At 47.7% G+C, this 25,024-nt stretch overlaps 1 protein-coding gene across 1 annotated transcript; it reads right to left on the bottom strand.

Annotated features, from left to right (window-relative positions):
* Positions 1 to 373: 373 nt before the first annotated feature.
* On the bottom strand, positions 374 to 24,415 carry WDR45B (WD repeat domain 45B). The gene is made up of 10 exons (XM_019981803.2): positions 24,215 to 24,415; positions 20,122 to 20,196; positions 11,497 to 11,598; positions 7,917 to 8,004; positions 6,815 to 6,909; positions 4,192 to 4,382; positions 3,526 to 3,611; positions 2,592 to 2,693; positions 1,995 to 2,116; positions 374 to 1,619 (listed from the first exon to the last, which is right to left on the bottom strand). Exons 1-10 carry the CDS (start codon positions 24,279 to 24,281, stop codon positions 1,513 to 1,515), a joined length of 1,035 nt encoding a protein of 344 aa, XP_019837362.2. The 5' UTR covers positions 24,282 to 24,415; the 3' UTR covers positions 374 to 1,512.
* Positions 24,416 to 25,024: the final 609 nt, after the last annotated feature.

The raw sequence follows: 25,024 nt of genomic DNA, 5'->3' as shown, positions 1-25,024 counted from the left end.
GATGTATATTTGGATACACTACAGGCATTGTACTGCGGAAAATCTAAACTAGTGATCATACAGATGTGAAATACCCCCTCTTACTCCTGGGCCCAGAGTTAAGGCTGAGACACTGATGGGTGGCCCAACACCAGGCTTTCCCCCAAGGAGACCTCAGACAGAGCCTCCTGACCAGAGACGACGGACACTGCTAGGCAACACCACTCTCTTCCTCTCTGCTCCCAAAGCTGCGCTGCCACCGGGCCCCGGCCCCCCGCAGCCGTGGACAGTTCAGGCCACGAAGCACACTGGGCCGTTCCTGCAGCCTGCAGTCCAACAGAACTGGGGCCGTGGTTTTATAACATACAATTCTCTTCCCTTGATGGGTACAGAATACAACAAAATTAGCCACGTTTATTTAAAAGAAATGTTACAAATAAGTGTGCAAAATTAAATTTCATGATGAAATACACATAAAAGTAACATGCATACTTTACACTGAAATCCACAGACAAAGTTAGTTGATTACACGACAGTAAAAGAACCGGCAGAACTGAGAACTTGCAGCTGCAGATTTTAATGTCTGCAACCTGAAATCAACATAAAATTAAGTTTAAAGGGAATTTAAGAAAATTAAATATATACCTCAAGTAGTACTAACAATATAGAGCCCATAACCTATTTTAGTTACCAAATATTAAAAAAAGTATGTGCCTCTCATTCCCAGAATGTTAGTGTGCAGCTATTCTTAAAAACGGGGAGAGAAGACGGTGAGAGGGGAAGTGAAGTGGCCGGCCGCGGCCCACGGGACCGGGCGCTGCTGTGTTGAGACGCCGGTTTCCCTTCGTATCCTCCGAGCTAAGCGCTGCGTTCTTCTATGACTCAGTTTTAAAGTCTACGCGTTACTCTGTTCCCTACGAGTAAAGGGGAACTCCCTTTGACCCAGAGTGTCGCCAGGAGGCCACAGGTGCGGCTCACGGGGCGTGCCTGGCGCTGCCTCAATTCCAATGGCTCCAACAAGAGGGGGACATGTGATATGTGACTCTTGAGGGAGACACCAAGCCTGTGAACTCTAAACTTTCTTCAGTTTAGGCGGGAGAACTGCTTCCTCCCTCCTCCTCCTAAGGCTGCCGGTGTGATAATCCCACTTATATCTGGTGAGAAAGAACCAAGATTGCACGTGTGTTCACCTCTCCATCACAGACTCAGCAAAAAGGATGGAATCTGGCGCCACAAACGAATTTCACGTTGTCCCTCCTTTTCTCAACGTGCCCCCAGTTTGTCTGGAGCCCTGGCTGCAGGTGGCGGATGCGGCAGAACCACTGAAGCGAAAGGTGAAGCCGGCAGTCAGGCGGGAGTGTCCCCGTGCCCTGCTGATTCTTCCTTTAACACTGGACTCAGGAGGCCTGGCTTCGGAAAACAGCCACAAGTGGCTTTGCGCAAGGTCCCGGGCCGTCCCTCCAGCCCATCGTCACCAGGCCCAGCTCAAGGGGCCGCTGGGCGCCCAGGGGCCGCGGTGCTCCCGGTGGAGGGTCAAAGCTTGTCATCGGTCATCTCCAGGAACTGCGCATACACGTCCCGGACGCACTCTCCCTTGGGGTTGAACAGGAACTTGTAGTAGCTGCCGTCCGCACAGATCGCTGGGCAGAGGAGACCGCGTCACTCAGGGTGAAAAGCAAGCAGTGTGCACTGAGCTCGCCGCGCAGCCTGAGTGGAGGCTGAGCCGCCCTCAGGGATCTGCGCGTGGTAGGGGCACGCTCGACCGAGAACCCACTGTTCTGGGGGCTTGAGCTGTACCTACTCAGCGAGTGCAGCAACAGGAGAACCCTCTTAGGTCACTGGTTCCAAGACCAAATGATCTGCCCTATCAACTTCCCAGGAACCCCCAGAAGGCAGGCAGCTGCGTGAGCCCCGAGAGGGATGCACAGGACCCCCAGGAGAGAAGAAGGAACACCAGTGAGGCCGGTGTGGCGCTGATCACACCTGGGCCACTCTCCCCAGGAAGGACCACTTACCAATGACAGCGTTTGGCTCTGTCCCAAAGGCACAAATGCATGGAGAGCCTGAGGGGACCTGAAACTTGGAGAAACTCCACTTGGAACTGAAGTATTTTGGAAGGAAACTGGCTGATGCCAAACTGTGAGGACAAAGAAGCAAAGAAAGGAAGTGATGGTCACATGACAAAGTTAGAGACACAGCTCTCCTTACTGTCGGCTTAGCCTTAATGATTTAAATTCTATTTTTGCTTTTAATTTTTATTTTTCACACAAAATAACTAAGCTGTTACAAATGGCTCTATTGGAAACCCAGAAACCATCACCACCAGAAGGGGCACAGGGTCCTGCTGCCACCAAATCGACTGAACAGCAAACACGACGAGGACTGTGCAGTCCAGAACCAAGCTCTACCTCCCCAGAAGGTGCCTGGAACCTCATCAGATTTCCTAAGGAGCTAACGGCAGGGCGAGTTGTGATGCCAGTCTTAGCATCAAGTAATCTGCACTGGTTTTTAGAAAATCAAATGAATGACCAATGAGAAGCATCCGGCCTGTGACTCAGACCCAGTGGGCGAGCACTCAGCCAACGCTTCATCCTTCTAACTGGGAAACCTACCTTGATTGTTTATTCCTTTTTGGATCTTCAGCTGCAAAAATGTGCACCGTGCCGTGGTCACTGGACACACAGATGAGGGAAGCATCCTGATTGAAGTTAATGCTGCAGAGGAAGCAGATGAGGCTTGGGTCTCTGTCTTGTGTGGACACAGGAGCGAGCCCTGACCTCAGCTCCCCCGCTCCAACACCCCCGTGGTCAGGACAGACACTCATTTTACCAGAGTCGAAACCAGGGCACAGCCCCTCCTCAGGTGCCAATAGCAGACCACCTTGCCACCCCAGGGGCCCTGAGGCCACCGCAACAAACTGCCCAGGAAAGAAAAACTCCCCTCCAATGATCTGGCACCCGAGGTGGGGGACGTCACTCGGACTGGCTGGATGGGCCCCAGAGCAGATAGTTGGGAGAGTGGGTTGCATGACGGCCCCACGGACACGACATGCAGATACTGGCTACGTTTGTATCACTTAAGCCCAAGTGCAGCTCCACACTTGCAAAAGCCACAGACACAAGGACTGAGGTCCTGCCCAAGCAGGGGTGCAGCCCCCTCAGAGCTACAGACACCGTGAGACGTGGTAACAACCACCACAGAGAGACCAGGTCAGCCTCACTGGAGGTGAAGTGACTAGGGACGGGCTAACAAGGCCTCCAGGGTCTGCCTGAAGACGCTACCAAAAAAATAAACTGGAGGGACAGTGGAGAGATGAAATCAAACAGGCAAATTCTGACAAATGCATGATGACAGGTCCATGGTAACTGTAATATTCTACTTCTCTGTGTATTCCCATGATAAAGAGTTAAATCAGTAATAATAAAGTGAACTAAAAACCCAGCTCCTTCCAGTACAGCAGCCTGCCAGCCTCATGTGGGTGGTCCTGCCTCTCCCGCCAGATCACACAGGGCCCCTTCTCTAAGGTGAAACAACGTGCTTTCTTACCAATAAATATTAGCTGCTTGAGATCCTCTTCGTAGTTCCTGGATTAAATGCCCTGATGAAGTATCAAATATTCGTATAAGGGTCCCCTTTGAAAAACAGTGAAGTGTTTCATTATCAAAGATTCACAACTTTTTAGTTTTTTTTGAAATGATTTTTATTCACAAACCCATTAGCCCATCAGAGTCTTTCCCAAACTCGCCCACATAACCTAAAACTCAACTTTCCCCGTTGTCACTGAGAACGAACTGAAGTCTCTTTAGTCTGACAGCAGCCGGCAGGAGCTAAGAGAGGGTCAGGGAGCCCAGGGCCCAAGCCCACATGTGGCCCTCTCGGAGTCCTGTGCACATGCTCCCCTGGCAGATGCCCTAGGCTGTCTGATGCCCCGAGAGCTGTCAGTTCACTCACCACCCAGGGAAATGGCATCTTAATTCTAGCTCCCACAGCCAGTCAGAAAGAGAAACACTAATTCCGCTGCCAAACAGACGGAGCACGACTGAACAAAATGACTTTGGACCCTCTGTGTCAGCTATGACTTGCTTTCTGAGCAAAGAACCTCAGGGAGTTGAGATCTTCAGGGAAGGGCTAGTTTGCCAGGAGCCCGCACCCTATAGCAGGCGAGGTCAGTCTAGAGGCATGACCTCCGGTGGGACAGGGACACCCACTTACTTTCTCAGATGCGGTCGCAATTCTTGTTCCCTGCAGGTTGAGAGCAATGCAGCTCAGGACGCCCTCGTGGGCGGGAATGTCCACTGGCGGCTTCTCGGTGCTGGCCAGGTCCACAAGCTGCACGTGGCCTGTGTGCGTGCCCGGGAAGGCCAGGAGCGAGTTGTTACTGTTGGGGCACAGGACACAGAGGCCTAAAGAGGGACAAGAAACTTGTCAAGGACTCAGGACTGTCCCAATGTTTCTGCTTTTAAACAACCACACCTACTCTTGGGCTTCCAGGTCTCACCAAAAAGTAAGATTTAGTCACAAAATCCTCCCCCAGTAAAGGGCAGCAGGGAGCCAAGCAGAGTTTGCTCCCTCGAGATGGCTTCATAATTGCAAACATTTGCTGAACTTATTATTAAATAAACTTTATCAAATGTCTGTCTTTTGGGAGAATGCAAAATTGTAAAATCTAAAAATGAATCTGTTAACAAATACATAAAAAAATCCCAAAACTCGACAATAAATTTAACGATAGATGGAAAACACTGTAACACACCCAAAGGCCTCGCAGCGGGAGAGCTGCCCTATGACCTCAGGCTGGAGCCTGCCTCCCTCCATCAACAGAGTAAGTGCAATCAGTACTCTGCAGGCTTTTCTGAAGAAACAGGCAAGCTGTCACCAAGCTACAAGGAAAGTGAACAGTCTTAGAACAGCTCCTTCAATTCTTACACAACAGGAACAAGATCAGAGGACTTATTCTACCTAATTTCAAGAATTATCTTCAAGTTCCAGAAATCAAGGTGGCCTGATATTGGCATACGGACAGAAACACAGACCACTGGAGCAGAATAGAGTCCAGAAAAATCTTACACTTACTTAAAAAAAAAAAAAAAGGTATCAAAGTAATCCAATGCAGAAAAAATAGTTTTAAACAAATGGTAAAGGCACTTCGCTAAGCAAAAAAGCAAAGGTCACAAGCAGAAACATGAAAGCTGTTACAGGGAAAGCTCGCTGGCTGAGGCAAATACAGAGCAGCAGTGAAACCAGCCACACACGCCAGCGGGAAGGCCAGAAGACAAAGGCAGTGAGACCGTCTACGTCTGCAAGGGGCGAAGGACACACACAGACGAAAACACAATGCCAAAGCCAGAAATCGTGGGGAGAGGGAAGAAACTGTAGGGCCGTTAAAACGCATCTGAAATTAAGAGGTCAGCCATTTAAAATAATCACACACATACATACTGATTGCTATATTAAACCTCATAGTAACTACAAACCAATAATCTATAATAGATACACACACAAAGAAGAGAAAGGAATCCAAACGGAACACTAAAGAAGAAAACAAAAGAAGAAAGGAATAAAAAGACCTACCCAAACAACCTAAAACAATTTGTGGCAATAAGTACACACCTATCAATAATTACTTTCAATGTACATGGACTGAAAGTGAAGTCGCTCAGTCGTGTCCGACTCTTTGTGACCCCATGGACTGTAGCCTACCAGGCTCCTCCTCCCATGGGAATTTCCAGGCAAGAGTACTGGAGTGGGGTGCCAGTTCCTTCTCCAACATGGACTAGATGCTCCAATCAAACACAGAGAGTGGATATACACCTGATGGAATACAATGCAGCCATAAAAAAAAAAAAAAGAATAAAATCCTGCCATCTGCAACAGCATGGATGACATGGAGGGTGTTTTGCTAAGTCAGAGAAAGACAGATACTGTACGTTAACACAATGTGGAATCTAAAGAATAATTATAGTATGACCCAGCAATTGTACTCCTCAGTATATATGTAAGAGAAATGAAAAAAAAATATATCCACACAAAGACCTGCACGTAAACATACACAGCAGCTTCTGTTCCTAACAGCCAAAAAGTCTGGTGTGGATCAACAGCTGTGGTATACCCATATGATAGTATGTTACTCAGCAATACAAATGAAAACAACACACACACACACACAAAGGAAGGAATCTAAAACATAGTAAGCTAAGAGAAAGACAGCCAAGACATCTGAAAAGGCAAAACCTGAAGGTCAGGTGGGGAAGCGTGCAGCCTGGGAAGCCTCTGGGGTGATGGGGCTGTTCCGCTCTTACTGTGGTGGCAGCTGCACGACTGTTTACAGTGACTGAAGTTTATCACACGATGCACTTAAAATGGGTGAGTTTTATGTAAAGTATACCTCAATAAAGCTAGAAGAAAAATCCAAAAAGTTTCAAAGCAAAGTAAAGATGATACAATGAGTAACAAAGCCACATGCAAAGAAGAAAACAAGAAGGAAAGGCCTCAGGACTTAATGAAACCATGGATTCCAGGCTCACCACGGAGCTCCTGAATGGCTGACAGTCACTGTGAAAAGTCCCGAGAGAGACCCAGAAGTTCTGGTAAGAGGCGCGGTCTCAGTTCCATAGTGAGGAGGCTGGGCTGTGACCCAGGGCAAGTTCACAGCGGAGTGGGGGGAGCTTGCACCTCTTAGACCTTTCCCCAGCACCCCACATGCTCCAGGACCCACCACGAGGCTGACGTCACTCCAAGACCACCTGGAGGAGAGGCGCCCAGCACGGGTCTGCGTCCCACTTGGTCTGGACTCAAGAAGCCCATTTCCACCATCGGTCCTCCTCTGGATTCTTACCTTTAGGGTTATAGCAGGTTTCAAAGACGTGCAACTGATGGGGATTATGTGTGAATGTAAACACTTTGATCATAGAGTCCAAAACAACCACAATTCTGGAAAGAAGAAAACACCATCAGAATGTTCTCTCCCACAAAGTGAAACTCAAACATTTTGTGGCTTTTGTTCTTGTTATTTGGAAACAGAAACACTCCAACAACCACATACAAGAGGATCATTCCCATTCCTGACCCCGGAGCAGGGCAGCGAGGTGTGCGGAGCAGGTCCGCAGGGAGCCCGAGGGCAAGCAGGCTCCCACCCAGGAAGAGGCAGGTACAGCCCAAGGTGGGGTGCTGGTGTGGGACATTCTCATCAACCATTCTATCTATAGAGCAAGAAACAAGTAGGATACAAAGCCAGAAATTCTATCTTAACACACTTTTAGACATGTCTTGACAATTCAGAAATGTGAGAAAGCAGATCCTTGATTTGGCTCCAGGATTTGCATTATTACAAGCCCTAAATGTTGACATTTCTGGAAGAATCAAGTCTACCTACAAGTGCAGGATGACAGACTCCATTCACACCCCACGCCACAATACAAATTGAAGCTTTGCTCCACTGCAATCAATATACTAGGAAAAACTCCTGTGTTCTACTAAACACAAGCGACAACGTCTGGGAGAGACCGGCTACTTTCAACAGGTGAGATTCAATGACACTCTCTGTGAGCAGTTCTTGAGTTTTCCTTTACCTTCAAACTGAAACATTTATGAGGCATGATGTGGACAAGCGTGGGCTAAGAGAGAGGCAATTCAGGGGTCAAAACTTGTGTCCTCAGTCTGCACCCAACGGGGAGGACGGTTCCCCTGAAGGCCTGAGAGCTGGAGGGCAGGGCCAGCCCAGGGCCGGGTCCAAGGAGGTGCACCCACTGACTGCTCACCTCTAAATGATCCCAGGAGGCAAATGAAACTCACTGTCCTATGTTCTTGAGTCAAAAACTACAGCCTTATTTTTTATACATTATTTTCCAGAACACGTCTCTTCCTTCAATATAAAATGATTTCAGCCATCTTCAGAGAAGGTGACTATTCTATCTTGAAAAATGAGACACCAAACCTACCTATCTCGCCGTAATTTGGCAGCCTTGACTTCGGTAGAAAATTCTATTTCAATCACAGTTTTCTTCTTCAGGTCATCCCAGATCATCACTGAAACACGAAAGAATTTATGAACATGACAACGAACAGGCCAGGGGTTGGCTTGCTAGAGGCCCTCCTGAGGGAGTCTTCGCATCAGGAACACCTGTGGGGTGAGGGCCGTTACCCTCCGCATCTGTACACACCAAGAAACGGAGGCCAAGAGAAGGCAACCTGCCCAAGTCACAGAGCAACCTGGCAAAGGGCAGAGGAGGGCTGGATCTAAACAGTGTGGGCCCAGAGTCTTCCACCACCGGCCACACGTCTTTCTCTAATAAATAAAAATTATAGACCAGCTTACAAAATAAACTCCTAGATAGAAAGCTCTCCCAGGCCCCGCCCCCAGGCCTCAAGCCATGCCTCCTGCTCACCCGCTCGCTCCCGCCCCCCCCACCTTACTCTCCTGCACGCCTGCTCACGCAGGTGCCCACAGCCTCTGCCTCTCTGCACACACTCACGCGAACCTCTTCCCTAACAACCCTCGCCCAACTTCCAGGCAAACTTCTCTCCACCTCTCTCTCCTGGGTCCCATTAGACTGAGCCGAAAAGCAAGCCCTACCACAGGTACCAAGTGCTGGAGATAAGCCTGGATCAAGAAAAGAAAGGCAATCAGACACATAAAAACCTGGGCCAGGGTTCTTCGGCCCTGAGTTCTCGCTCTGCTTCAAGCTGGAGAATGCCTTCTGCTCACACCACAAGCTTCCATCAGGATGGATCAGCAGTTTAAGTCCCAAGGGCTGAGACAACCTACAGACAACCCTGGAGCGTGTGTCCAGACCTCTTCTCTCCTCCACTTGAAAAGCTGCGTATGAGGCACGTGGGGTGAGGGAAATAAGCTCCCTCCACAGTCAGGTCACAGCTGACTGAGAATGGAAGGAAAAGAATGTTCCCCTCAAGGTCTCAACACGTGACCAACAACAGTCCAGGCCGTGGGATTCAGGGGTCAGTTTTGTTAGAATGGGTAAGTGTCATCTAAGTTTCAAATCAAGAAAGAACTGAATACCAGCCTACCAGAACTGCCAAAATTATTAACATAGAACGTATTTACTATTGAAGAGGTTAGTTATAATTCATAACCACTAAAAAATGAAGCAGTGTTTCTTCCTCCTTGAAACACCATCTGTGATAAACTTCTCCTGTCAGCTCCTCCTTAAAGTGCACCAACATGTGAGTAGATGGCTCCTTATTGAAAATAACATCTTTCCAAAACCAAATGCTCACAACTTTTCTAGGCAAAGGACACTACTCTTGAACACAAAAGGTGATTCAATGAACTTCCTCTGGCCCTGCAGCCTAACACCAGAAAGTCTGTAACTCAACACGAACTGGCTCAAACTAGACACAGTCCAGACACAAGGATGTCAAGGGTGTCAGAAAAACAGGTGAACCCCATTTTCAGAAATGTTTGGAAACAGCATGATGAAGCCCCAGAGGCAGCAGCATGAATTTTCACTCACAAGAGAGACCTGGGTAGTGAGAAAAATCCAAGGACACCAGTTAATGCCAACTCCCTGTGGCCTCCGAAGGCTTCGAGCTGCTTTGCTGCCGGGAACTGGAAATTTAAAATGTACTGGGTGGGATTCTGTCTTTTAATAATATAGTTGTTAATAGCAAAAACAGTATTTCAAAATTCTGGACTCCCTTCTAAAAAGGAAAGGGCCTCTCTGCTACCTAAGCAGCACCCTGTCTGGACCCTGTTGGTCACCGTGACAACCAGTCTCCTCCAGTCCTGTTTTATTCTGTTCTCACAAACCAAAGAAGCTAGATTCTTTACACTGTAACACCGTGTATCTTAACTGGCAATTAAGAAAATATTTAGAAGTAATTTTGACATTACCAAAAAAAAGTTTAATAAAGACCAAGCTCTTTTCTTAAAAATCACCTTTAGCACACTACAAAAAGCTTACATTTTACGAAAAATGTGCAGTTAGAAAATTGCTTTAAGTCTGTGAAATTCCTGAGGCTCTCTTACTTCAGAATTTTTTTTTTATTGACAATAAGATGCTACAGGTGAGAGACCCCAGATTATCCAATCCACTGCTTCCTTGGGAGTGGGGAGCAGTGACCCCCTCCTCCCCCAACAGTGCCACAGGTGGGGCCAGGCTCCTGACTCCGCACCAATGATCGATGAAATTCTTCATATGACAAAGGCTGATCCAACAGCAGGATCTGTGCCTATTCCCACGGAGCCAGGTCAGGTAATTCCTGTTCCACTGCAAGACCTGCCCTTGGCCCCAGCACAGCTGCAGGACTGTCACTTCTGGGGGGGCCTCTTCCAGGACTCACAGCCACAGTCCTGCCCATCCACGCCACGCTGGCAATGACCTGGACAGCAGCCAGGCTTCCTGCCCTTCGGCCCGTGTTATCAGGGAAACCCTCAACCTGAGAGTGGGTTCCGTTCCCCACATCACATCCATACAACCCACCAGGCTCTACTGAGAAACTGCCAGTCAGGCCCAACCCTGCCTGGGGCCACACAGAACTCTGTGCATTCCTGTGCCCGCCCTCTTTCTTTACTTCATGGTCTCAGGCAGGTCTCCAGCTCACTCCCATCTTTATTCTCTGTAGGGAGACCTCCCTTGCTATACTCCTTTCCTCTGCCACCAAGCTTTAAGAGAGACTGGTCTCCACGGCCCCTGACATGGTGGAGCCTGTCACCAGTGGGCTCCAACTCAACAGCCCTCTAGGGCTGCAGTGGCCACCCAGGCCTCCTCCCGTCTCTCACATCTGCCTGATGCCCGCACTCACTTCCCTCTCTTGCCTCTTCTGTGAACACGGCTCCCCTTTCTTTTCCAACCGCCGCGTCTGCTGAGCCTTATACTTAACTGCTTCCTGAGACTGTTCCTGAGAACTACTGGCGTTGCTTTCCCAACCACACCCTCACCTGGCACCTGAAGCCCTGGGGTCTGTCCCCACCTTCTTCCCCTGCTCTACTCTCCTTCACTGGGTTTCTTCCTTGTGCCCCAAATGATACCTACACATTTACAGACACATGATATTCAGCTGAACTTGTAAAGTTCCTGTTTCTCCCTTACTTTCAAAGAGCCACACCCTTTACACTGCCGTCTCTTTGAACAAAGGCTCACACATGCACACCAGAAAAAACATTCTTCAACCCAGAGCCCAGCTGTTCTCTGTTCTACGCGTTTCCATGAGTCCATGGCTCTCTGCAGAAGTCGCTTCCCCACACCTGGGTTTCAACGGAATTCACAGAACAGAACACCCACCGCAGAACACCCAGGACAAAATGGGGGTGGAGGCCCCCATCCAGTCAACCCAAGTGAAAAGCATGTGCTCTTTGGCCACGGGGAAGAGTGACTCTGGTCACATGTTTCTTCTCCTGGGAACAGCAGAGAGCACTCTCTTTCTGGAGGCTTCTGTCCCTTCAGGAGTCACAGGGCCACCAGGGGAGATCTAGTGTGGCCAGACACAAAGATACTCTAAAAAGTTCAAGACAGGACTACATGTGAGACGCATTATTAAATGCAGGATTATTTTACCTACCTTTGTTCGGAGGGTATTTTGGCTTTTTCCCACCACCAACTAAAGCTAAATAGTTGCAGCGAAACAACATTTCAATATGACCAACTCCTCCTTCTAGAAATTCTGAAATGATAAAAAGAAGTCAGTATGTATATTTTACAGTTAGCATTTGATTTTTACTTTATTTTATTTTATTTTTATTTGTTTAGCATTTGATTTTTAATCAGCAATCTGTATCTATGATCAGAAATGAAAATAGTGACCAGCTAGGAAAATAATGAGCTTCAAACCTCTCAGCATCAAGAACTGTATTTTCATGTATAAACACTGAGCACCTAAGAAGCCAATATAGCAAAATGTATGAAATATCTGAATTAATAATTTAAAGTGCAGCAAAGTATGTAAGATCTGAGAAAGCATCATTTTCAAATGGTCTGATGCAAAAGCTGGAATTCCTTTTCACCACTTTTAAACACTTCTTCCCCTAGAAGTCCAAAATGTTCACAAATGTTCACAAATTATGTGAAGGGGAGTGTGTCAGCAGCTTTTCAGCTGTGCTCCATGACAGAAGGAAGCCCGATACTCAGGGGAGCAACAGAACCCCCACGAGGAGTGTGGGGAGTCAGAGGAACACACTGTTCTCCGAGCGGTTCACGCCACAGCTGGGCACCCCAACCCTGGCCCCTAAGCCCCCACTCTGGTCTGTCCTGACCACAGGCTCCTGGCACAGTGAGGGTACAGCAGAGGGCAAGCAAGGAACCCAAACCTTTGAAAATCAGAAGTTAAACTAAGAATTGACTCCTACCTGTCTAGTCAGAGCCACACAAGATGGACCCAAAGTCCATCAGCTCACTTGAGAAGTTTCAAATTCAAGGCCTAGTAGAAACCCTAGAAAGGACTCTGTATTTAATACTATCCACAAGGAACACAGCTCTCCTTATAAACAATTTACTGTCCTGTGACACACAAGCCACCTCAAGTAATTCTGGCTGTAACAGGATGTGGCCACAGCCCAAACTCAAAGGACTACAGTGCTTCAGTCCTTAAACTGCTCCCTGCTGGTGTGTGGCCTCAGACCCATGACAGCCCAGGAATCCTCCACCCCAAAGGCCAGGGCATGCCTCCGCCACCAGGGGCATCACCTGGTTCCCTGGCCCTCACCAGGTTTGGGGAGACTGTGCAGTGTGCTCAGCTGCTCAGTTGTATTCGACTCTTTGCAACCTCATGGAGTTTTCTAGGCAAGAATACTGGAGTGGGTTGCCATTTCCTACTTCAGGGTATCGTCCAGACCCACGGATAGAACCCAGGTCTCCTACATCTCCTGCACTGGCAGGCAGATGACAAAGGGGGAAGAAAATACAATGGAGAAAAGACAGTCTCTTCAATAAACAGTGCTGGGAAAACTGGACCACTACATAGAAGAGGGGCTTCCCTGGTGGCTCAGCAGTGAAGAAGCCACCTGCCAACGCAGGGGACTCGGGTTCAATCCCTGGGTCAGGAAGATCTCCTGGAAAAGGAATTGGCAACTCACTCCAGTATTTCTGCATGGAAAATCACATGGACAGAGGAGCCTGGTGGGCTACAGTCCACGGGGTTACAAAGAGTTGCATACAACTAAATGACTGAACAACAAGTAAAAGGAGGAAATCAGAACACTCTCTAAAACCATATACAAAAATAAACTCAAAATGGATTAAAAATCTAAATGTAGGACTTCCCTGGTGGTCCAGTGGTTAAGACTCTACACTTCCATTGCAGGGGGTGTGGGCTCAGTCCCTTGTTGGGGAACTAAGACCCCACTTGCTGTACAGCAAAAAACCAAACCAAAAGAAAAAACAAACACCTACATGTAAGACCAGATACTATAAAACTCCTAGAGGAAAATATAGGCAGAACACTTTCGGATGCAAATCACAACCATACTTTTTTGGATCCATCTCCTGAAGTAATTGGAGAAGGCAATGGCACCCCACTCCAGTACTCTTGCCTGGAAAATCCCATGGACAGAGGAGCCTGGAAGGCTGCAGTCCATGCGGTCGCTAAGAGTTGGACACGACTGAGCAACTTTACTTTCACTTTTCAGTTTCATGCATTGGAGAAGGAAATGGCAACCTACTCCAGTGTTCTTGCCTGGAGAATCCCAGGGACGGGGGAGCCTGGTGGGCTGCCGTCTATGGGGTCGCACAGAGTCGGACACGACTGAAGTGACTTAGCAGCCTGAAGTAATGGAAATACAAACAAAACTAAACAAATGGGACCTAATTAAATTTAAAAGCTCCTGTACAGCAAAGGAAACCATAAACAAAACAAAAAGACAGCTTACATTCTGGAAGAAAACATTTGCAAACAATGCTACCAAGAAGGGATTAATTTCCAAAACATATAAACAACTCATAAAACTCAATAATAACAAAAACAAACAACCAAAACAAAAGATGCACAGAAGACTTAAAGACATATTTCTCCAAAGAAGACAAACTAACGGCCAACAAGCACGTGAAAAGATGCTTGATATCGCTAGTTATTAGAGAAATGCAAAGCAGTAACTACGCTGAGGCACCACCTCACACCAGTCAGAACGGCCATCATCAGAGAGTCCACAAATATTAAATGCTGGAGGGACTTCCCTGGTGGTCCAGTGGTTAAGAACCCACCTCCCAATGCAGAGGACGTGGGTTTGAGCCCTGATGGGCAACTAAAATCCCATATGCTGTGGAGCAAGTAAGCCCCACAACTTCAGAAGCCTGCATGCTGCAACAAACAGCCTGTGCCAATATGCAAGATCCTGGGTGCCGCAACTAAGACCAAATAAGGATTATTTTTTGAAATGCCAGAGAGGGTGTGGAGAAAAGGGAACTCTCCTACACTGTGAGTGGGAATGCCAACTGGTATAGCCACTATGGAGAACAGTATGAAGGTTCCTTTAAAAACTAAAAATAGAGTCACCATACTAACCTGCGGTTCCACTCCTGGGTATATAACCAGAGCAATTCTAATCTGAAAAGATACATGCACCCCAGTGTTCACAGCAGCACTATTTACGACAGCCAAGACACGGAAGCAACCTGGCTGTTCACCAACACACAAATGGATAAAGAAGATAGGACAGATACACACAATGGAATATCATCAGCCACAAAAAGAACAAACCTTTTGCAGCAACATGGATGAACCCAGAGATGATCATACCAAGGGAAGTCAGTCAAAGACAAAGACACATATCATACGATATCACTCGTGTGTCGCCACAATCACTAATTAGGCCACCATCAAAACAAAACAGAAAGTAACAAGTGTTGGCAAGGATGGTGCAGGTGCTCCAGGAGACTGTATGGTGGTCCCCCAGACCGCCGCATGCTCCAGCAGCACCCCTTGGTGGCGTATATTCAAAAGAACTGAAATCGAGGGTGCAAAGAAATATTTTCACATGCCTGTTTACAGAAGCATTATTCACAATAGCCAAGAGGTAGAAGCGGCCTCTATGTTTACATAGTATTATGTTAAATGAAATAAGCCAGTCACAAAAGGACAAATACTGCATGAGTCTACTTATATGAGGTCCCTAGAGTAGACAAATTCATAAAGATAGGAACCAGGATGGTGGTGGCTGGGGGGGGGCGGGGGGGGGGGGGGGGTTAGTCAGTATCTAATGGGGACAGAGTTTTGCAAGATGAAGAGTTCTGGGGGTCTGTTAGGAGTGCAACTATTTCCTCAGCGCAGGTTCAGTAAGTTCTAGAATCAAATATATCAGGAGAAACCTGTAAATTATGCCAAGAAGTAACTAATACATTTTAAAAATACTATCCAACCAAGAGAGAATGTTTCAGACTAATATCAACAACACTACGTGAGCACTGAGACTTCAAACTCATTACTGCTGTATTTGTCAGTTGCAAGTCTTCTCAAGTTCCGAAAGCAGTGAGTCACTAGCAGATGTGACCAAGCTAACAGGAGAATAAAGAAATGCCAGGAGGCACAACAGCCTCGGAAATGTGACCTGGGCACAGTGAACCAATCAGGGAAAAAAACAAAAACTGAAGTACTTCACACAAAGAAATCACAAAAATTTCTGTTAAAAGGAAATTACATTCTGTTTCAAAGGCTGTTTTTTTTTTTTTTAATTTTAATTTAAATGATATAGGTTGTGATTTTTCTCTAAGCCTCTTTCTAACAACAGCAACAAAAAAAAAAACAGTGTTACATGAAATCAGAATTACTTTGTATTACCTGGACGCCTAATTTATGGCTAACATTTTGATGCTTTTTTTTTTTAATCAATGTCAAGATTACAAAGATGTTAAGGGTTAAGAATTAAGACAGAGAAGCAGTATTAACCACTGGAAACAGTCGTGGCCTCTGGGATTTAACTTTGGAAAGAGAGAAGGGCAGATTTTTCAGCATCAACCAATGAGGCAGGGAAAGAAAAACAAGCTTTCCTGGGAAGAGCAGAAGCAATCAAAAGCGAGACTCCAAACTCCCCGAGAATCAGAGGATTTTAGCTCCCCCAAACCAAGGGCCACAGCCCCCAAGTAGTTGGAGAGGAGGGGGTCTCCTGAAAGGAAGCCCAAGGTTTGCCACTAGAGCCCCCGAACCCCAGGCCCCAAGAGCTAGTCCTGAAAGATCCACAGGGGTCGCCAATCGGTGGAAAAAGCAGAGAGACGCGCCCACATCTCTAAAAGCGGCCAGGCCCGGTGGCCAGCTATACAGCAGACTAAAACTATGGAGAGGCAGAGAACACAAGACAGGCTCCCAGGAAACTTTGATCGATGAAAGCTTCAGGCGCTAATCAATAGCTGACATGTCCCACTCTTCCAATAGAATCTGCCTCAAAGTGATAAACTGGAGGGATTCCCTGGTGGTCCAGTGGTTAGGACTCTGAGCTCTCAACTGCCAAGGGCTTGGGTTCAATCCCTGGCTGGGAACTAAGATCCCACAAGCAGCTTAGCCAAAATAAACACACACACACAGAAACTGAAAGAAAATGGGGGAGAGGGACGTCCTGAGTGTTGGCTTAACCTCCCCTCCACTGAGAGGCTCTTGTTTGAAGGGGCAGAAGTCAGCCCTCCAGCATGACATTAGCCCCCAGCCTCTTCCCACGGCATCTGCCCCGCAACCCTCAGCTTCTTCTTTCCTATTTCCCAGGCGTTTTAATAGAAATAGCCTAATTATTTCTCATTCTACAAATCATATATTATCACTATAAAAATGAAACAACACAGAAAAGCATAAAGTAGGAACAGCTGTAAACGAGATCACGTGTGTACTTCTGAACTCAAACCAATGGCACCATCACACTAGTTTCCAACCTCTTCGCTCTTATGGTGCATCACAGCTGTACCTTCACGTCAGCATGCACCACAGCATGGACCATCTACTGTCTTTTTCCCGGTTTTTCCCTTCAGATAAAATCCTTTAAGTGTGATTGCTGGATCAGAGCCTGTGTGTGTGTGTGCAAATATAGAAGATGAACTGTTTGTCAAATTTTTCTACAAAAAAGGTTCTACCAATTTAAACTTGTACCATCAAGGCTAGGAATGTGCCTTTCCACACCCTCCCCAGAGCCATCGCTAGCTTGGACACAACCCCATTCCCCTGCACCCACATCAGCTCAGCCCCTCCCTCTCACATGCTTCCCACTTCTTTCTTGTTCCCTCACCTACCACACGCTGGACTGACTGACCACACAGGGCATGGAGCCCACACGACCTGCTCTCAAACTGGAGGATGACGGGCCCTGGGTAAGACCCTGAGAGACTGTCAGGTCAGGCAGGTGCTGCATCGTGGACCCTATGCAGACAGGCCACCTGTTATTTCCAGTCACTGGGTGGTCTCACCAAGGACCTTGCCCACATTATTCATCGCTGCATCCTCCACCCCCAGTGCAGCGCTTAGTGGGCTCAGAAACAAGTGTCTCACCTGCTGTCCCATCTGTCACGAGTCATCCCGTCTAGGCCTCCGTGTGCCCTCTGCTCCCCACACACGGCTGCCCACGTTACACGTGTGAGCACTGGCGGTGTGGAAGAAGAGTCAGGCAGCACCAAAGACAAGGGGCTTGAGCACCTTGCAAGTTCATCGAGCGTGGGCTACAGAAGTTCTAGGCACCTTTGGAATGTGGGAGGACTGTGTTTCTAAATGAAGACTGGAGTTAACCTTTTAGTGCTCCTTTTATTTTTATAACCACTTAGACATAATTTTATCCAACTGTATTACTCCTGACACATCTTTGTTCAAATTATGACTTGAACCTTCTTGTCAGGATGTGCTTGGATGTGTGTGTGATATACATAGTGTGAATCAGTCCTACACCCTGGCCCTGCAGCACCCTAGAGAGAACACCACACAGGCTGTGCTCCCAGGGCTCCCACTCCTCCCTTGAGCAAGCCACTCGGCTCTGTGCATGGGACACAGGACCTCCAACACCTTGGAGGAGAACGCTGCCTCCACTGGGGGCCCAGGATGCCCAAGACGGCTTCCTGGCACTGCCAGCTCCATCCAGCAGTGGGTGTGACTGCAAGATGCCTGCGGATCACAGCCTGTCGTGCAGTCCCCCTATGCAGAGCCATGGTCACAGCGGAGACAAGGCTGAAAGCCCAGATCCGGGAATGACCCTCCAATGCAGGCACACTTCCCTTCTCACACAGGAAAGCAAATCTCGGCGATAAAATAGGAACAAGGTCAAGTCGTCTGCCTGTTTTGAGTTCGCTGCCAGAAATAAAGCAGTGGACCAGCCTGCAAGCACATGTAGGTGGAGTCCTTAAACACGCCATCAATAAGCACCACACAGTCCTGCTGGATCCCTGGCAAGTGCAAAATTCACCACAAGTGAAGCTCAGAGACAGTCTGAGCCAGATACAGTGCCGCTGAGCAGGGACGGGGATCAGACACAGCACTGCAACATGACAATAGCAAGCCTTCCTGGAGGTTGAGATACTTCTTGTTTTCACTGACTGTTATAAGAAATCCTAGATCCACTGTAAACATTTCATTACTTAGAAAGCAACTTTTAATATGCCGCTAATGATTCAACTTTGACACTCAAGTCTAGTTCCTAAGTTTCTAGGTCAATTTAGGTAAAAAGCATCTGGAAATTTGCAAGGCAAGCTGTTTCAAAATACTTTAGAACTATTTTTCTGTATAAAACAGAACTGTCTTAATCTACAATGCAACCAAAATAAATTAAATAGAAGTCAGAAGCATAAAAGACTGAGAGGAGACTCCCACTATCATGGGTAACCCTCATTAATTCCAAAGACTCACTCTTTAAAGGTAACACTGTTGCCACCAATGAGGAGCGAATAAGCTTACAAAGCACTTTCGGTGTGTGTGCTGCCACTAGCCCGTGTGTCTCCCTCATCCTAATTCATCCATCTTCACAATAAATTTAGGAGGTCGGCAGTTAACATTTTCATTTTTACACAAAAAGAAACTGAGGCCAAGAGAAGGTGAGTAACCTGCCCAAGGTTTCTCCTGCCCCAGGTCACACGGCAGCCTGATACGGCGAAGGGCAAGACCGAATCTAAACAGTGTGGGCCCAGATCTGAGCCTATTACCACCTGGCTGCCCTGGGCTTTCTCTAATAAATAGAAATTACAGACTTCAGCATCCCAACTCAATGGACATGAGTTTGAGTAGGTTCCGGAATCCGTAATGGACATGGAAGCCTGGAGTGCTGCAGTCGGACACGACTGAGCAACTGAACTGAACAGACTTCAGCTTACAAACTACTTTATTTAGAAATAAAGTATCACTTGCTGTTTTACAGAAGATTTTACTTGACAAAGAGGTTTCACTGCTGAAAAAAAAAAATCTGAAAATCCCTGATGTAGACTGTTAGTTGTCAAAACGGAAGGGGGCTGACAGGGGAGCATAAGAATGCAGGGACTTCCTCTTACAGATGAGAAATGGTTCTTGCATCAGAAAATAGAACTTGCACACTGAATAAAAACCAAAACCACAACTGCAGGAAGAAAAAGGAGGTTTCTCACTGTTTATGATTTATCTGAGATTTGTTCATCTGTTGGCAGGTAAGGACTAGGAGTCACTAAAAGCTTAAGAAAAATACACAGGAAAGAAGCAAATGGGAAACGTCTACCCGTTAAATTACACATCTTTCCTGCCAAATGGGCAAAGGACCACCATTATTTTACTTTACAAAAAGAATTTCTAATTTCAGCTTGTGAAAACTTGTATTCCATGAAAACGTAATTTAAGACACTGAAATTAAAAAAAAAAAAAAAAAAGACACTGAAATAAGAAAACAAAAGCAACTATAATTTATCGCCACAATAGTATTTTCGAAGAAAGAGTTATTTTAAGAGTTAGCCCTACCTGTCGTATCCAAGCCTCTCACTTCAGCTCCCCACAGCTTCATGTTGGACACGAAGCATGGCGAGGCCGGCACAGCCACACCTGGTTCTCAGCAGGGCCAGCAGGTGCTGGATTCACCAGGGTCACCAGGACCCATGGAATCATTACTACACCCAGTCCGCAGAGCCCAGCGCTCGTAGAAGCTCAACACAAGGAAGAGAAGAGCTGCTGACAGGCCCATGAACAACTTCTCACAACCCACTCCTCTCCAATCTGAAGGACAGCACCTAGACTCTGAGGACTGGGAACAGGCAGAAACCAAGAATGTGTTACTCTTACCTTGTTTCTCTTTTTCCTTCAGTGGATCGGTGTTATAGACTCGGAATCCATTTTCCATCCCACATGCAAAGCATCCTAAAGTGTAAGAGAGACAAATTAATCACCTCACTGGGGTCTCAGCTGAAGACCCCAGGCCTGGAGCAGCACATGCAAGGGGTCCAGAGACAGTGGCCTCTCTGAGGAACTCTTGTGGATGCTCAGGCCACACGGACGTGGTCTGCATGTGTCATGATGACTCTCCTCATGGACTGTTATCAAAGGGCTTGCACATTACTCCACTTGCCCCCTCAGGGCCCTTCTGGCATCCCATGGACCAGGCTCTCTGCTCCAACACTTAACTCCCGCAAGAGGGGCTCAGCAGCTACCGAACCAGCCACTCTGCCACCCCACGTGTCCCTCAACTCCAGCCTCTGATGCCCACCACTGGCCTCCCTGTTCCCAACACACCTCTCCAGGGCTGTATCAGGCACCAAGCCCTAGAGAGACAACGACAAACAAGAGAGTCCGCAAGGACAGCCACAAAGCAGGCCACCTCAGTAAGCAGGGACACATCCAGTTGGAGAAGGGGTGGAAGGGCTAGTACGGAGGGTCTTCTAGAAGGCAGCTTGAGGTCTCCATGACCTCACTCCCACCGGGAACTAATCCTAACTCCCTAAATCCATCTCAGTCACCATCCCCAAGGCACACACCAGACTGTTAATGGTCCAACTGAAGATGCTGTGAGGAAGTGAAGGAAGCACTCAAGTTTTAAGATGACCCTGTGATCTGGACTTCACTTGCCTAAGTGTGATCAAGACCACATTAATCTCCATCAACACCACCAAGTTCGACTGCTGGCTCATGTGAAGCTTGTGACCAGAAAGAGAAACACCAAACCTTTCATTTCCTTTCCCAAGACAAGCTGCAGTGGCTGGACCCTCACCACAACACATCACTGACCTGAAAGCCAAAGCCACCCTCAGAGTCTCTTCTGGTTTTGATCCCTGTTCCAGCATTGGGATGACATTATTCTATTCTATCAACCACTCCATCCCCCCAATATGAAAAGCACGCTTCTGTTTTTTTTTTTGTCCAAGTTAGGCATAAAACTACATGGACCATAATAGCTTTCCCAGGAGTTGGAATCTGTTCTGTAATTAACTCTCAGGCTCTGAAATGAACTTTATCTGGGCCTGGAGTCTGACACTGACTGGAAAGTGCAATGTTACTTATTATCTCTTATTCTGGGTTGTAACTCCCTCTTTGTGTTACTGGAATTATGTAATCTGGACAGAAGAATCAGAGCTTGGCTTTCTGGAAAATATGGAAATACAAAAGTCGAAAGTTTTCCTTTTGTTTCTCAACTATTACACCTTCCACAAATTTTAAGCCTGCACTGATCTTACTTGTCTTCACCAGAACACACATATTTCTGACAAGACTTGTATAAAATACACAATCCTATAAATCCATAAGAAAAAGGCAGACAACCCAATAGAAAAATTAGCAAAAGATTTGGACATTTCACAAGAGAATATCCAAATGCTTACTAAACCTACAGAATCAGGGAAATGCAAATACAGTCTCACACATACATCACAATGAGATCTACTAAACATCCACCAAAATGGCCAAAACGGGTGTGCCGAGGCGTGGGAATGGAGGGCAATCCAGGACAACCACTGCAGAAAACTGTCTGCAGGACTGCACTCAATTCCACTCCTAGGCATACAAGCCGTGTAAAAATGACAACACGCATTCACTGAAGGACAGGTAACAGAATGGTCACAGCAGCACCCGTACGCTCAAAATGGCCCCAAACCGGGAACCTACCCAAAGGCCTACCAAAGGTTGACTGGACCAACCACCTGTGATGTAGTCACACGAAGAAATACTGCACCAGTGAGGACGACCTACAATTACACTCAACAGCATGGGAAAAAAGCTCTTGCAAACACGATGCTGAATAAAAAAGCCAGAAACAAAATATAGTACAGAGACAGGCAAAACTAATCCGTGTCGCTGAAGTTAGACTGGGCGAGCGGCCTGAAGGAGCAGAGGGTGCCAAGATATTTGGTTTCTTAACCTGGGCGCTGCGGAAGGTGTGTTCAGTTTGGAAAATTCACCAAGCTGAATACTTAGGATACATGCACTTTTCTGTAAGAGTAATGCACTTCAGTAAAAAGCTAGAAAAAAGGTCCTACAAACACAAGACTAGAAACCACTCTCTAAGAAGGCTAGGCATTATCTTTGCTATTTCGCAGGGTGGGAGAAGTAAATTAACTGATTTTAGTTGGTTATCACACAACAGTTGGCATGAACCTTCCCGTCCTTGCTATCTTAAAGCTAGTCTACAGAAGTGTGTCCACTCAAACCTTCTGTTTCCCACGGGAAGAGAAAGAAAAACACCAGCCAGATTATAGAAAGGCACACAGCTCAACACTTCAGAATCTCGAAACTGTAATACAACTTAACTTATCTTTGGGAGAAGATAAGTCAAAAGCTTGAATAATTTAAAGTTATGAGCAAAGGTTTCTAAAGCTGAAGTTTCCATGAGAGTGCTAAAAATGCTGAGTAAAAATTAAAAGTCAACATAAAAACAAAATGTAACTCAATAACCTGGAATACATTTTAATTATAGGGAATTAAGCTAAGGGTAAGCAGAAGGTTAAGTATAAATGCATTTTTTTTTCAGCAACACTGTAAGTTTTCCTTTTAACTATTACAACCAAATGAGGTGGTTTTACAAAAGTGAGAGTGTATTTTTCAGACAACTGAAATATATCCATTTAAAAGCCAGAGCTGTATTTTCTAAATAATCTTTGATGAAACCTTTATAAAAAATTATAAACTTCACTGGTTTCTAAAATAACTAGCTTTATTGTGAGCCTCAATTATTATACCGAAGTCTACTACAAGGATTCCTCATTGGCCCTAAGACCAATGTGTGTGCTTAGTCGCTCAGTCGTGTGGGTACAGACCTTGGATTTAAAGGCCACAGAGTCAGTAAGCTTTGTGTTTCCGTGTTTGTTTTTTAGGACTGCCTCTCCTTGCCCTTAATATCAATCAGTCACTTCTTTCCATTGAAAGCACATTTCTTAAGAAGTTGCTACACCACGGTTAACTCCTTAGAGTTTTCAACTATCAGAACCTTTTAAGAAACCTACTGGCCCTCCTCTGGAAATCAAAACCCAAAGTGTTCAGTCACACACTGCCCGGTGCCCAACTTTTGGCCCCCAAAGCAGACCCCACAACCCTTGCGGTCCCCAGCCCAGCCGCCCGCATCCCACATTTTTCCCCTCGTCCAACTCCATTCCTCCAAGAACTCTTCCCGCCCTTCAAGGCTCCTCCCTGTAGGAAATCCCGGCCTCGCCTCTGTTCCCAGAACACACTTCACTCTCCCGGGGCCCTACAGTCAGAACCTTGGAGCCAGCACACCACGCGCCCACGCTCTGACACAGCTGGGCGACCCCCGCCCGGCCTACGTAACTCTACCCCAAACCGGCTCCACAGACACGGATCCTGCAGTTCCTGCTTCTGGATCCTCTTCAAACGGGCTTCCAAAGCGAACCCTCAGAACAGACGCGATGCCCCTCCCTGGGCTAGAGCGGGGCGCAGTCCCGCATCACGCAGGATTTCAGAAAGGCGAAAAAGGCCATCTCACGAAAAGCCGGGCTTAAGAGTCCGGCTGCCACCCAACAAAAGAAAAACAGTGTGAGTTCGGAGGCATATTCTACGACAATCAGCAGAAAAGGTGAGGACCTTCGCGGACGAGGTCCTGGGCCTGCAGGGGCATTCTCACCTCGATGCGACCCCGTCCCGGCCGCTGGGGACCCTAAACCCGCAAGAAAGAACCGACGCCGCCCCAGAAAATCCCATCACTGTCCGACCTGGATGGGGGTGGGGGTCAGGGCGGGGGGGAGGCGGACTGGGCCGGGGGTAGAGGGGCGGCCTGGGAGAGGAGGACGGCTTCAGGGGCAGGGGAGAGAACGCCAGGGGCAGGGGATGAGGCCTGAACCCGGTGACGACGCCGCCGCAGGGCTGAGGGCGGGACCCCGCTCGGAGGGGAAACGGCGGCAGGCGGGGGCCGGAGCCACTGACGGGCTCTCCTCACCATGGTCCTGGTTGAAGCCGGCGTAGAGCAGCCCGTTGCCGTGCGGGTTGCAGGGCAGAAGGTTCATGGTGCCGCGGGATCCACCGCGCCTCAGCGCCGCATGCCGCTCCGGGAGGTCGACCGCTGGGATCCGTCTGGCCAGCGCCGACGCTGCCGCGGCCGGAAGCGAAAGGCCCACAGCCTGCGCGCGCAGCCAGGGAACCGCGGAGCGCGGAGCAATCCAACCACGGCCTGCCGGGGCGGGGGGGAACGCCGAGAGCGTCACGTCTCCGGGGCGGCGGGGCCGCGTCCGAAGAGGGAGGGTCGACTCGGCTTGGAGGCGGGGCCTGACCTGAGAGGCGGGGTCGCATCTCGAGCGCGGTGCTAAGGGTGGGAACCACCTGACTGGGTACCCCAGCCGTGCTCCTCAAACCTCAGGAGCAGGCAGGACCCAGACTCTCACACTAACTCAAGCCCGCCCCCCCAGAAATCATGTAAATTAAGGTAAAAGAGATTTTCTTATTTTTAATTGATAAAAGGATAAGTATCTCAGTATAAATAACAATGCTTTGTGGAGTTTTTAACAGGTGTGCTGGTAAAATGTTCGCGAAAAGAGCAAAATGGGTGGAAGTGAAGAAATGGAAGTACAAATGACCCTTGAACAACGCGGGGCCACTTAACACGCAGATTTCTTTTCAAGAGTATACGCCTCGGGCCTACCTACACGACCCTGGTTGGTTAGATCCGCAGCTGCAGAACCGTAGATACCATGGATAAGAGGGAAGACTATAAATTAGACGCAGATTTCTTTGCTGTGTGAAAGGCGGGTGT

Source organism: Bos indicus, chromosome 19 (genome assembly GCF_029378745.1).
Source record: "Bos indicus isolate NIAB-ARS_2022 breed Sahiwal x Tharparkar chromosome 19, NIAB-ARS_B.indTharparkar_mat_pri_1.0, whole genome shotgun sequence".
In the NCBI taxonomy this organism is placed as follows: Eukaryota; Metazoa; Chordata; class Mammalia; order Artiodactyla; family Bovidae; genus Bos; species Bos indicus.
The sequence above is the reverse complement of the archived record's forward strand: the minus strand, read 5'-3'. Positions and strand labels throughout refer to the sequence as shown.

What these genes read in the sequence shown, in the direction of transcription:
- WDR45B (XM_019981803.2), bottom strand. Translation starts at nt 24,281, where the DNA reads ATGAACCTTCTGCCCTGCAACCCGCACGGCAACGGGCTGCTCTACGCC. An exon ending in CAAGCAGCTAATATTTATTG is followed by an intron (nt 2,694 to 3,525) that starts GTAAGAAAGCAC and finishes CTTCCTCTGCAG; the next exon opens with CATTAACTTCAATCAGGATG. An exon ending in AGAGCCAAACGCTGTCATTG is followed by an intron (nt 1,620 to 1,994) that starts GTAAGTGGTCCT and finishes TCCTCTGCCCAG; the next exon opens with CGATCTGTGCGGACGGCAGC.